Genomic DNA, 12714 nt, shown 5'->3' on the forward strand with positions numbered 1-12714 from the left:
CTTGATGCGTTCGTGATGCATAATTTTTTACAGCATGCGCTTGTGGAGACCACGTGATCGGAACACTCAGCATCACGTGGTCCCGCCAGCCAATCGCCACACAAAGCGGCTGCTCCAGGAAGTAACACTACACGTCACACAGTGCAGTGAATATTAATTAGCCATGTGGCTAGAGGCACTAGCGGACTCTCCCCTCCTCCAACATAACTGAGCATGTGCAAACAGTCTAACGCGGCTAAAACCGCATATATTGCACAGCATGCTGCACTTTCTCAGAACGTCCAGCGTTACACTGTAACGCAATGTGGGCAGTGGGCACTGTGAAGAGCACATTGATTTTTCATTACTGTAAGTTGGCTGCGTTACAGGTTGCTCTAATGTGCGCCTGTAACGTCTTACTGTGAAAGTAGCCTTAGAGTAGATGTTGTATACTGCTTAACCACTTAATGACAAGCTGACTTATAAAAACATCCTGCTAGAGCCTCTTAACCAGGACGTTTTTATAAGTCATACAGTGCTGCTGCTGTGCACGTGCATTCCCGTGCATGTGAAAAAAACAAAAAAAAAATACACCTTTATTTCAGAATACTATATTGTAACCATACTTTGTACTAGGAACATCATTAAAATCTTGTGATAACCAGGACAAATAGGCAGATAAAATGTGAGTTTTATGTACAGTAGCAGTGTTCATTTCCTTTAAGATGCATAGAAAATAAAATCATTACTGGAAACACATCAACCCCCAAAAAGCCCCAATTGGTGAAAAAAAGATATACGGTAGATCATTTCATTGTGATTAGTAGTGGATTAAGCTACTGGCAAATGAAAGGGATGAGCTCTGAAAGGTAAAAATCGCTCTGGTTAATAGGATTTTTTTTTTTTTGCCACATTTACTAGTTTTCACTTCTGAATATAAAATATCTTATGTCTAATGCCTGGAAGTTAAGACTTTATTTTCTTCATGAAGATGGGGGGTGCACAACACTTATAAGATATGACTATTCTTAAGTCCGTGTACATTTTGTGCAGAGTGTACATTCACTGCTAAAGCTGTTTAATTGGACACCATTAAACAATGATGTTACAAAGCACTGTAGAGATCCTTGCTTAGGCCCTGTTCACATTACAGGAGGCAGACCTGAACATCAGAAGTGCATAGACTGCACTGTCAGCTGCTCACACTGCATGCGTTCTGTACCATGCAGAATGCAGGCTGCACCCCTTTTTTTTTTTCCCAAAACGCACGGCTGACCCGTTCACTACGGTGAATGGGATCAGCCACGCAACACTTTACAGTACGATTGCACGACCATCTGTGTCTGATGATGTGAATGAGGCCTTAGCTATTTTGCACCACAGAATCGGTGCTTTAAAGAGAACCTAAACTGAAAGGTATATGGATGTTTCCTTTTTTAACCAATCCGAATCCAGACCTTGTTTTCCTCTTATGGACCAGAGCCATTTTGACATTTTAGCCATGACCCTAGTTAATCAGCAATAACTTTATCCCTACTCATGACACTAAATGATCTATATACCGGTTTTTATACCGTTTTTTTTTCCAAGACAAACGAGGCTTTCATTGGGGGGATATTTTGTACTAAGAAAATAGTAGTTTTCTATTCATTTTAACACTTCCCGACCGCCGCATGTACAAATGGCGGCCGGGAAGTGGATCCCGCAAGGACCGCCGCATGTACAATTGGCGGCGGTTCTTGTACGGGCATGGGCGGAGTGATCGCGTCATTCGTGACGCGATCCTCTCCCGAGGACTGGTTCCGCCCCCCTCGCGCTGTAACCCGCCGGCCGTTCGGAAGCACCGGCGCTTACTAGCACCCGGATTGCCGCATACAAAGTATACAATGTAATGTATACAAAGTGTATTATACAGGCTGCCTCCTGCCCTGGTGGTCCCAGTGTCCGAGGGACCACCAGGGAAGGCTGCAGCCACCCTACTCTGCACCCAAGCACACTGTTCCATCCCCCCCCCCCCTCCCGATCGCCCACAGCACCCCTCAGGACCCCCCCTCCCCGACCCCTGTTTGCACCCAATCACCCATCAATTACTCCCTGTCACTATCTGTAAACGCTATTTTTTTTTTATGCCCTAAACTGCCCCCTGCTCCCTCCTGATCACCCCCCCCCCCCCCCTCCCGTGTACTGTATGCAGTCTCAAAATGACTGTTCAGGTGTATAAGCATCTGCAAATTTTGATGACAGGTGGTCTATGAGGGGCGAATTTTGTGGAACCGGTCATAAGCAGGGTGGCCTCTTAGGATGATAGGTTGTATTGGGCCTGATCTGATGGATAGGAGTGCTAGGGGGGTGACAGGAGGTGATTGATGGGTGTCTCAGGGGGTGGTTAGAGGGGAAAATAGATGCAATCAATGCACTAGGGAGGTGATTGGAAGGTGGTCTGAGGGGATCTGAGGGTTTGGGCCGAGTGATCAGGAGCCCACACGAGGCACATTAGTGCCTGATTTGATGGGTAGGTGTGCTAGGGGGTGACAGGAGGTGATTGATGGGTGTCTCAAGGTGTGATTAGTGGGGGGAATAGATGCAAGCAATGCACTAGCGAGGTGATCAAGGCTGGGGTCTAAAGGTGTGGGTGGGTGATTTGGTGCCCTAGGGGCAGCTAGGGGTCTAATCTGATAAGTAGCAGTGACAGGGGGTGATTGATGGGTATTTAGTGGGTGTTTAAAGGAAAGAACAGATGTAAACAGTGCACTTAGGAGGTGATCTGACGTCGGGTCTGCAGGCGATCTAATGGTGTGGGTGGGTGATCAGATTCCCGCTAGGGGCTGATTGATGGGTGGCAGTGACAGGGGGTGATTGACAGGTGATCAGTGGGTTATTACAGGGAAGAACAGATGTAAATAATGCACTGGCGAATTGTTAAGGGGGGAGGGGGTTGGGGGTCTAGAGGGCAATCTTAGCGTGTGGGCGGGTGATTGGGTGCCCGCAAGGGGCAGATTAGGGTCTAATCTGATGGGTGGTGGTGATAGGGGTGATTGATGGGTAATTAGTGGGTGTTTAAGAGGAGAGAACAGATGTAAACACTGCACTTGGGAGGTGATTTGATGTCGGATCTGCAGGCGAATTATTGGTGTGGGTGATCAGGTTGCCCGCAAGGGGCAGGTTAGGGGCTGATTGATGGGTGGTAGTGACAGGGGGTGATTGACAGGTGATCAGGGGGGATAGATGAATAACAGTACACGGGGGGGGGGGGGGGGGTCTGGGAGAATCGTAGAGTGTGGGAGGTGATCAGGAGTCCCCAGGGCAGTTTAGGGACTAAAAAAAAAATAGCGTTGACAGGGAGTGATTGATGGGTGATTAGGTTCAAACAGTGGTCTGGGGGGTGGGTAGGGGTGTTGTGGGCGATCAGGGGGGGGGGGGGGGCAGATCAGTGTGTTTGGGTGCAGACTAGGGTGGCTGCAGCCTGACCTGGTGGTTCCTCGGACACTGGGACCATCAGGGCAGGAGGCAGCCTGTATAATACACTTTGTATACATTACGCTACCTATGCGGCGATCGTCGGTAACCAACCCGCCGGCGCTTCCGATTGGCCGGCGGGTTGATGTTGCGTGTGAGCGGAGCCTATTGCCGGCGGATGTGTGCACATCCCAGCGTGCGATCGCCGGCAAAACAGTGTCCCAGGACCCAACGCCATTCTGCGTTACGTGGTCCTGGGGCTGCCACTTTGCTGCCGCCAATCTACAGTGGGCGGTCGGCAAGTGGTTAAAGGAAAAAAATTAAAAATGCATTTCTCAGTTTTTACCGGTTCCATCTTAAAAATGAAAAGTGCTAAGTGCTACTGTTTAAAAACCATGCCACTAGTATTATGTCTCCCAGACTAGATAGCCAAATGTGTTCCCAGTATCAGCCCCCCCCCCCCCCCGGATAGTCAGATGTGTCCCCTGCATTTGCCACCCCCAGCATAAACTGTCAGATGTGCCCTAATTATAGCCAGATGTGCCCTGGGATCAGCATTCCCCCCCATTTTTAGCCAGCTATTGCCCCCAGGATTAGCACCAGCCCCCCATCATAGCCAAATGGGCCCCTGGTATTAGATTATCCCCCCCCCAGTGTAGCCAGATGTGCCTGACTAATAGACCCCCCCCATTAGCCAGATGTCCCCCAGTGATCTCACATCCCCCCCCCCTTTTAAATACCCCCTCCCCCAGGATCGATAGCCAAATACCCCCCCCGCCTCCACAATCAGGCAGCCCCCTCGGTGCATGAATAGTTTAAAAAAAAAAAATCCTCCAGCAAGCAGCCTCACTCACCTTACCTCGTTCCTGCGACTATCCTGAGCCCAAACCTCCAATCCCCGCTCTGCAGTCAGCCCCGCTATGCAGAATATCCAGTCCCGGCTTGATGTCATCAAGCCAGGACCCGGGTAAACGGCAATACGCGGCTGAATGCAGAGCGGGATCGGAGGATCGGGCTTCAGGATAGTCGCAGGAACGAGGTAAGGTGAGTGAGGCTGCTTGCTGGTGGATTTTTAACTACGTACAGAGGGGGACAGATGAAGGATCGCCGCAGTTAACTACTGCAGCGATCATTCATGGGAGGGGGGTGGACTAATTGGCTAAAATGGAACACGGTCCCTTTTCGCTAATTAGTAATGCAGCTGACAGTGGTGGAGGGTGCGCTCTGAAGCGCACCCGATCGTGCACAGCAGGCTGCAAATAAGTCAGTATCTCTACGTCATTGTGGCTTGGAGGAAGCCACAGCTGACGTAGATATACTGTAGTGGTGGATTAAGTGGTTAATCAAAACCAGTTGCTTGGCAGTCCTGCTGATCTTTGGCTGCAATAGTAGCTGAATCACTGCCCTGAAACAAGCCTCCAGCTAATCCAGTCTGACTTCAGTCAGAGCACCTGATCTGCATACTTGTTCAGGGGTTGTGGCTGAAAGTATTAGAGACACAGGATTAAAGTGAACCTAAAATGAGAAGGATATGGATTGTTTTTAACCACTTCACCACTGAGGGGTTTTACCCCCTGAGCACCAGAGGCAATTTTCACCTTTCAGCGCTCCTTCCATTCATTCGTCTATAACTTTATCATTTACTTATCGCAATGAAATGAACTATATCTTGTTTTTTCCGCCACCAATTAGGCTTTCTTTAGGTGGGACATTATGCCAAGAATTATTTTTTTCTAAATGTGTTTTAATGGGAAAATAGGAAAAATGTGGGGAAAAAAATAATTATTTTTTCAGTTTTCGGCCATTATAGTTTTTAAATAATGCATGCTACTGTAATTAAAACCCATGAAACGTATTTGCCCTTTTGTCCCGGTTATAAAACCATTTAAATTATGTCCCTATCACAATGTTTGGCGCCAATATTTTATTTGGAAATAAAGGTGCATTTTTTTCATTTTTGCGTCCATCCCTAATTACAAGCCCATAGTTTATAAAGTAACAGTGTTATACCCTCTTGACATAATATTTAAAAAGTTCAGTCCCTAAGGTAACTATTTATGTATTTTTTTAATTGTAATTTTTTAATTTTTTTTAATTACAAAAAAAAAAAAATTGGGGAGTGTGGGAGGTAATGAGTTAATTTTATATGTAAAAGTCATTTATTTGTATGTGAAAAATGTGTAGGGTGTAGTTTACTATTTGGCCACAAGATGGCCACAGTAACTTTTGTTTTAATGCGACCTCCAAGCTTCCTTCCGGAAGCTTGGAGGAAGTATAAGGAGGCTGGACACGTGAGTTTTTCTCACAATGATCGCGCTGCCCATAGGAGAGCAGCTGATCATTGCGGGCTTAGATCAACGAACGGGAATGGATTTTCCCGTTCATTGATCTCTGGGCGAGCGGGCGGCGGCGTGTTTACGAGCGGGAGCGCGGGCAGCGTCGAGAACGCGGAAAGTACGTGTTTCTCCGTCCCTTGGTTGTTAAAGGATGGAAAAAGGGGCGGAGAAATACGTACGCGCGGGGGTAAAGTGGTTAAAATACCAGTTACCTGACTCTCCTGCTCATCCTCACTGTCAACCTTGCATGGCTCTTTATACTTACCAGGATGTCACAGGATGAGTTGCCTGTAACGTACAATGCTTGTTCAATTTAATTGGAAATAAACAGATTTTATCAGTGGATGTGCACTTTCACTCTATCCTTAAGATTTAAATGTTGTTACATTACCTTTTGGAAGCAGCACTCCTTGTCCATATCATGTTGGCCTGTGAACTTGATCTCTACTAGATTGTGACAATACATTTTGTGCAGTAAAGGTGCCAACACATCTAGTGATTTTGCCGTACGATTGATGATTCGATAATTTTATTGAATTGATAGGGAATCCAGAGAGAATCGAGTGTTCCAATTGATGAAAAGTTGCTGATATCCTTTGGAATCTACCAGCTTAGTTGATCAAGCAGGATGCAAGATATCTGTAGGAATTGGCTACGGTTTATGTATCATCCAATGGAGTCTGAATCGATTTTTGCATTCAGAGCATGGAGACAGAACATTGGTCAGATTAGTGAAGGGGAATTGCTTCTAGTTTGTGGGTCACTAGCTGAACCCCCCCAGCTAAAGACTAGCAAATTCCAGACCCTCCATCCAGGATTATGCTAGGTACAAGATTTTTTGTTCCAGAATGTCCAATCTGAATCTTCATTAATTTTCCAATCTATTTTCATAAAAGTGAACGAAAATTAGAAAATAGATTGAAATTCAGATCAAACATGTTGGAAACAAGTTTGATCTGGCAGGTAAATCTGCAAGAAAATTGTATTTTGTGTACGTAGCATAAGTGACCCCCCCATGGAGCATGCAGAGTATAAGCATAGATGGAGCAAGCTGCAAAGTGAAATGTGCTGTAATCTGTTACACACGACCATTGTGTATTACCACTAAAAAGGTAAGTTTACCCTTCCTACCTTACGGAGAGGGATAGGATGTTTCTTTTTAAATAATACCAGTTGCTTGGCAGTTCTGCTGATTTCTTTGGCTGCAGTAGCAGCTGAATCACACACCTGAAACAAGCATGCAGCTAATCCAGGCTGAATTCAGTCAGAGCACCTGATCTGCATGCATGTTGTGGGGGCTGTGGCTAAAAGTATTAGGCCTCTTTTCCACAGACTGTTGATAGGCAGTAAAATGCCTCTCAAACTTACACAACTGCTCACTGCTGCCTGGTAACTGCTTGCTGAGCACACAGCTCCATTGTCTGTGGAAAAGAGGCTTCAGACACAGGATCAGTAGGAGAGTCGGGCAACTGGTATTTTAAAAGGTAACATCCATATCCTTCTAAGTTTAGGTTCCCTCTAACCCAGTGGTCCTCAAACTAAGGCCTGCAGGCTGAATGTGGCCCCAAGGCTTTTTTTTTACCAGCCCACCACACACAACACACAATACTTACAGATGCGATCACCTACATCTTTAAATATTGGTGGTCCAAATATAGAATAGCAGTGCTGGCACCACCCATCCACATGGAAGCCAGAAAGCAGTAATTCGCTGCTTTCCAATCAATTTCCACATCAGGTGGCACTGCTGTCCCAATTTGACTGCAGGTTGTCACCTGGGTATGTTTCACTGTCTAGCCTGCAAAGCCTTCTACATCATTTTATGTACACTCCAGATCCCCAGCAGTCTGACGTATGGTTTTTTTTTGTAAATATGTCTTTTTCCCTATTTTTGGGGGGATTATTATTCTAATTCTCCCTCCCCCCACCAGCCAATCAGCGTGATCTGCTGTCAGGCTTCAGCCTATGACAGCTGATCACTTCCCTGCTTCTAGAGGGTACAGTTGTGTCACACTGTTGTCCCAAGTACAGCGCTGCCTTAAATCGCAGCGCTTTATAGTGTAATTAAACGACGGTATCGTCTAACAGTTTCTGATAGCCGCTGGGAGACTTCCGCTCCGCCATCCAAGCAGGGTTGCGTGCAATCTCCTGCAAACCACACCCCAAGGACCTTACGCCGATCGGCGTTAGGCAGTCCTGGGGCTGCAGCCATGTCCACACCCATTGACGTGCTGCAGTCAGCAAGTGGTTAAGTTTTTTTATCTTCAAAGCTTCTCTTATTCCAAGTTTTAACTCTTACATCATGAGGTAGTAAAAGTTTAGGAGCAGCTAACTTTCCTTTTCCAGTTTAAAAATGGCTTTTTACCTTATTTATCTGAGGCATGTTTACCCGTTAAAACGCTGCTATGCCGTGGCAGAACGAGGGGTCTTTACCCCCAAATCCCCTAGGGCACACTGAGCGCTTCCTGTAGAGGCAAAGCTTTCAGCAGCAGCTCTGCCTCTACGCACGTCTATCAACGCGTATCTCCACCTCTCCCCGGCCCTCTGTCTTCCTTCATTGAGAGGGGTGGGGGAGAGGTGGTGTTCCGCCGGCTGATAGACGCGCATGGAGGCAGAGCTACAGCCGAAAGCTCTGCCTCCATGAGCAGCAAAATCCATGACCAAGAAAGTTGTGGATTTTGCAGGGGGGATGTGGGGAGTAAAGACCCCTCGTTCTGAAACGGGATAGCGACGTTTTAACGGGCAAACGTGCCTCAGATAAATATAAGGTAAAAATAACATTTAAAGAGACTCTGAAGCCAGTTTAAAAATTGCTAAGTAATGAAAACATTTTTGCTGTAACAAGCTGAAGTGTCAAATTTGCCAGGAACTTTAACTAGTAAAAGATTTTTTTTATTTGTGCGTGTGCATGTATATGCCTACTGGGCATACATCCTCTACCCCATAAGTGGTTTCCTGTTTAGTACTAGGCATGGGCTCATGAGTTCATAAGGACTCAAATTCGTGATTTAAATTAAGCTTAATTGCCTCAGGTGTGCAGCTGAGAGGGGGTTATTTACCCATAAGTCCACTGTCTTTATGCGTTTCAAACATCTTATACGCCTCCTATTGGACATGTTGCAAGACTCCCTCCAAGCCGAAAGGAGGAAGTGCGCAGTAGTGAGTCTTACACCCCATCCAGTAAGATGCGGTCAAGACATTTGAAACACAGACAGCGGACTTATGGGTAAGTAACCCCCTCTCTCCCAGCCACACACTTGAGGCAATTAAGTCTCATTTAAATCATGTATTTGAGCCCACCACTGCTTGGTTCTGCAAATAAAAAGTTAGTCATCCAAATACAACACAACGTGCACCACTGCTCATTAGCCTACATTGAAACAGATTGTGCATTGCTGCCAATTGTGTAAATTTGTTGCAAATCTCAGCTGATCCAGATGTAACCTATTTAGGGCTAATTCACACTCCGCGCTTGTGTTCAGGCCACGATCATGATTCGGCAGCCAAAAATTGTGAGTTGCGCTTGTGATTCCCGTTCAGCCACTAGGATGTTAATATTGTAGCTGAAACACAGCTGTGCGTGATTGGGTTTGCTCATGTGCAAAACCTCTGGCACGATTTCCTGCAGCACTAATTGGTGAAAGGGAATACATGTTCCCTGAGCCAATAAGATTGATTTTTACCATTAAAAATACTTTTATTTTCTCAGTTCATAGTGAAAAATATACACTGTAGCATTATTTCAGAATCAAATATCTTCACCATAAATTGTGACAGGAACGTAATTCACAGTTTAGGTTCCATTTAATACTTTTTCATTATTCCTGACATTCACTGTCATTAGCTTACAGTAATCAGAGGCCAACCAAAAAGCCTCCTGAAAGTGAGCCCAGTTGTCTTAAAGGACAACTGTAGTGAGAGGTATGTGAGGGCTGCAATATTTATATCATTTTAAAGCGTACCCAAACCAAACATTTTTTTTTATTCAAAATATTTAATTGCACCACTCTGAAACATAAATATAAATAAACACTCCTTCAAGCCTATGAGAATTTCAGTGCCTGCTTTTCACACGCCTCTTTTCATAACTAGGGTTATACAGGTGGCAGCCATTAGCAATTCCTCCTTTGCCGGACACCATCTACTCCACCAGTTTGCCGGATTCTGTCCCGGCAATATGAAACTAAAATATTTTATACTTGTCATCATGCAGCTGAAAAAAGGCTGCCATTTATTTAGAAAATAGATTTTATTTCTGAAATCTTGTATTTTTAATTTGGGTCCACTTAAAGTAATACTAGTTGCCTAGCTGTCCTGCTGTTCCTCTGCCTCTAATACTTTTAGCCACAGACCCTGAACAAGCATGCAGCAGATCAGGTGTTTCTGACAATATTGTCTGCATGCTTGTTTCTGCTATTATTCAGACACTACTGCAGCCAAATAGACCAGTAGTTCTGCCAGGCAACTGGTTTTTTTTTTTTTGGTTTTTTTAAAGGTAATAAATGTGGCAGCCTCCATATTCTTCTCACTACTGTGCTTTAAGACAGCTGAGTTTTGTGCCAGTGGGGTTGTGCTATCACGTTCTGTGCACGGGAGCCGGTGGAGTTAAAAAACTACACTGCATTAGGCTTAAAGGGAACCTAAACTGAGAAGGATATGGATTTTTCCTTTTAAAACCATACCAGTTGCCTGACTCTCCTGCTGATCCTGTGTGTCTAATACTTTCAGCCACAGCCCCTCAACAAGCATGCAGATCAGGTGCTCTGACTGAAGTCAAGTCAGACTGGATTAGCTACATGCTTGTTTTAAGTGTGTGATTCAGCCACTACTGCAGCTAAAGAGATCAGCAGGACTGTCAGGCAACTGAGATTGTTTAAAAGGAAATATCCATAGTCCTCAGTTAAGGTTCCCTTTAAGCAGCCACAAATGAGGCATAGTTTTGGCTACACGCAGTCTCAATCTGGTTAAAGAACTCAAAGAACAAAATAAAAATAATTACAAATTATGTGAATCAGTACCATACCAAAGTGGAATTGAGGAGTTCTTCACAAAAATGTATGTATATATATATATATATATATATATATATATATATATATGTATATGTATATGTATATATATATATATGTATATGTATATGTATATGTATATGTATATGTATATGTATATGTGTATGTGTATGTGTATGTGTATGTGTATGTGTATGTGTATGTGTATGTGTATGTGTATGTGTATGTGTATGTGTATGTGTATGTGTATGTGTATGTGTATGTGTATGTGTATGTGTATGTGTATGTGTATGTGTATGTGTATGTGTATGTGTATGTGTATGTGTATGTGTATGTGTATGTGTATGTGTATGTGTATGTGTATGTGTATGTGTATGTGTATGTGTATGTGTATGTGTATGTGTATGTGTATGTGTATGTGTATGTGTATGTGTATGTGTATGTGTATGTGTATGTGTATGTGTATGTGTATGTGTATGTGTATGTGTATGTGTATATGTATATATATATATATATATATATATATATATATATATATATATATATATATATATATATATATATATATATATATATATATATATATATATATATATATATATATATATATATATATATATATATATATATATATATATATATATATATATATATATATATATATATATATATATATATATATATATATATATATATATATATATATATATATATATATATATATATATATATATATATATATATATATATATATATATATATATATATATATATATATATATATATATATATATATATATATATATATATATATATATATATATATATATATATATATATATATATGATTAAATTGCCTTTACCCCAAAATGGCTGTAGAATGAGGTAGGAAAACAAATAGTGTGAAACTTAAAGAAAAGGAACACTACGAAATCAGTGCTGTTTCCATTTAATAAATACAGCTGTCAATACAATTTAAATTGGTTGTAAATATCTACACATAGCAAAATAAAAAGATGTAACGAGCATGAACCATTAAACAGGTGAAGAAAGATAAAAAACAAAACATGACAAAAAAAGAAAACAAAATGGACAAAAATTACTGACCATGAACTTAAGACATTAAAAAGCAACATATACTGTAGTCTGAATTTGCATTGCTTTGAACACCTGCACACCAAAAGCAGCCATCTCGTGTGCAACAGCTTCTCAAGTATTCTGTAAGTGGAGTGGTCCGTCAACGCTCTCTACATGGTCATGTGTTCAGGAAGAACGTAAGAAATATCATCCCAAGGATGTCGGTACAATCCTTGCTTCAGTCTCTTTTGGTCCAAATAATGTCCTGTAAATAAAATTAAAAAAATCACGTTATTCTCCCAGCAATAAATTCTGCATCTTTTCCTGTTCTCACTCAGAGATGCATCTTGCCAATGCTAGACTAACCACTGACAAGTTACAAACTTTTCTCACCAAGCATTCCTCTGGATCCTTTTTACCTCTGTAATAAGGCGAGGCGCTCAATTCTTAGTTGAGCGGAGTTAGGTTTATACATCTACACCCACTTCTTGTGGTTGGTTGCCCCGCTTGCAAAACTACCTTTGTGAGCACTAATTTTCCTTTTGTAACATATTACACTATTGGGACGTCTTATGTCTCTGTGCTTTCTCTTTCCAGGGTGTCCACTCACCCTCCCTACCAGTAGTTTTGACCTCAAAGCTTGCCCTGTTGATCCAGGCTTATTGTTAACCATTCCAATGCTACTGTATATCTCTGCAGTCTTGGAAGTTTAAAGGGAACCTGAAGCGAGGAAAATTATTTAAAATAAACACACGATGTACCTGCAAATGAATATTACATACTAACCTCTCAGTCAGTTCCTCTCAGAAGCTCACGGTTTTCTTACAGTGATCCCTTCCAGTTCTGACAATATTTTG

The 12714-nt window shown here is 42.8% G+C and overlaps 1 protein-coding gene across 2 annotated transcripts in view; it reads right to left on the minus strand.

The window, feature by feature from the left end:
* Positions 1 to 11713: 11713 nt before the first annotated feature.
* Positions 11714 to 12714, minus strand: part of ACLY (ATP citrate lyase) — a 129920-nt gene continuing 128919 nt past the window's right edge. For both annotated transcript variants that reach the window (XM_068263107.1, XM_068263106.1), the window contains one exon: positions 11714 to 12122. In XM_068263107.1, coding sequence (XP_068119208.1) covers positions 12028 to 12122 — 95 coding nt within the window. In that variant the 3' untranslated portion in view covers positions 11714 to 12027. The remainder of the gene's footprint in view (positions 12123 to 12714) is intronic.

Source organism: Hyperolius riggenbachi, chromosome 12, assembly GCF_040937935.1.
Source record: "Hyperolius riggenbachi isolate aHypRig1 chromosome 12, aHypRig1.pri, whole genome shotgun sequence".
NCBI lineage: Eukaryota > Metazoa > Chordata > Amphibia > Anura > Hyperoliidae > Hyperolius > Hyperolius riggenbachi.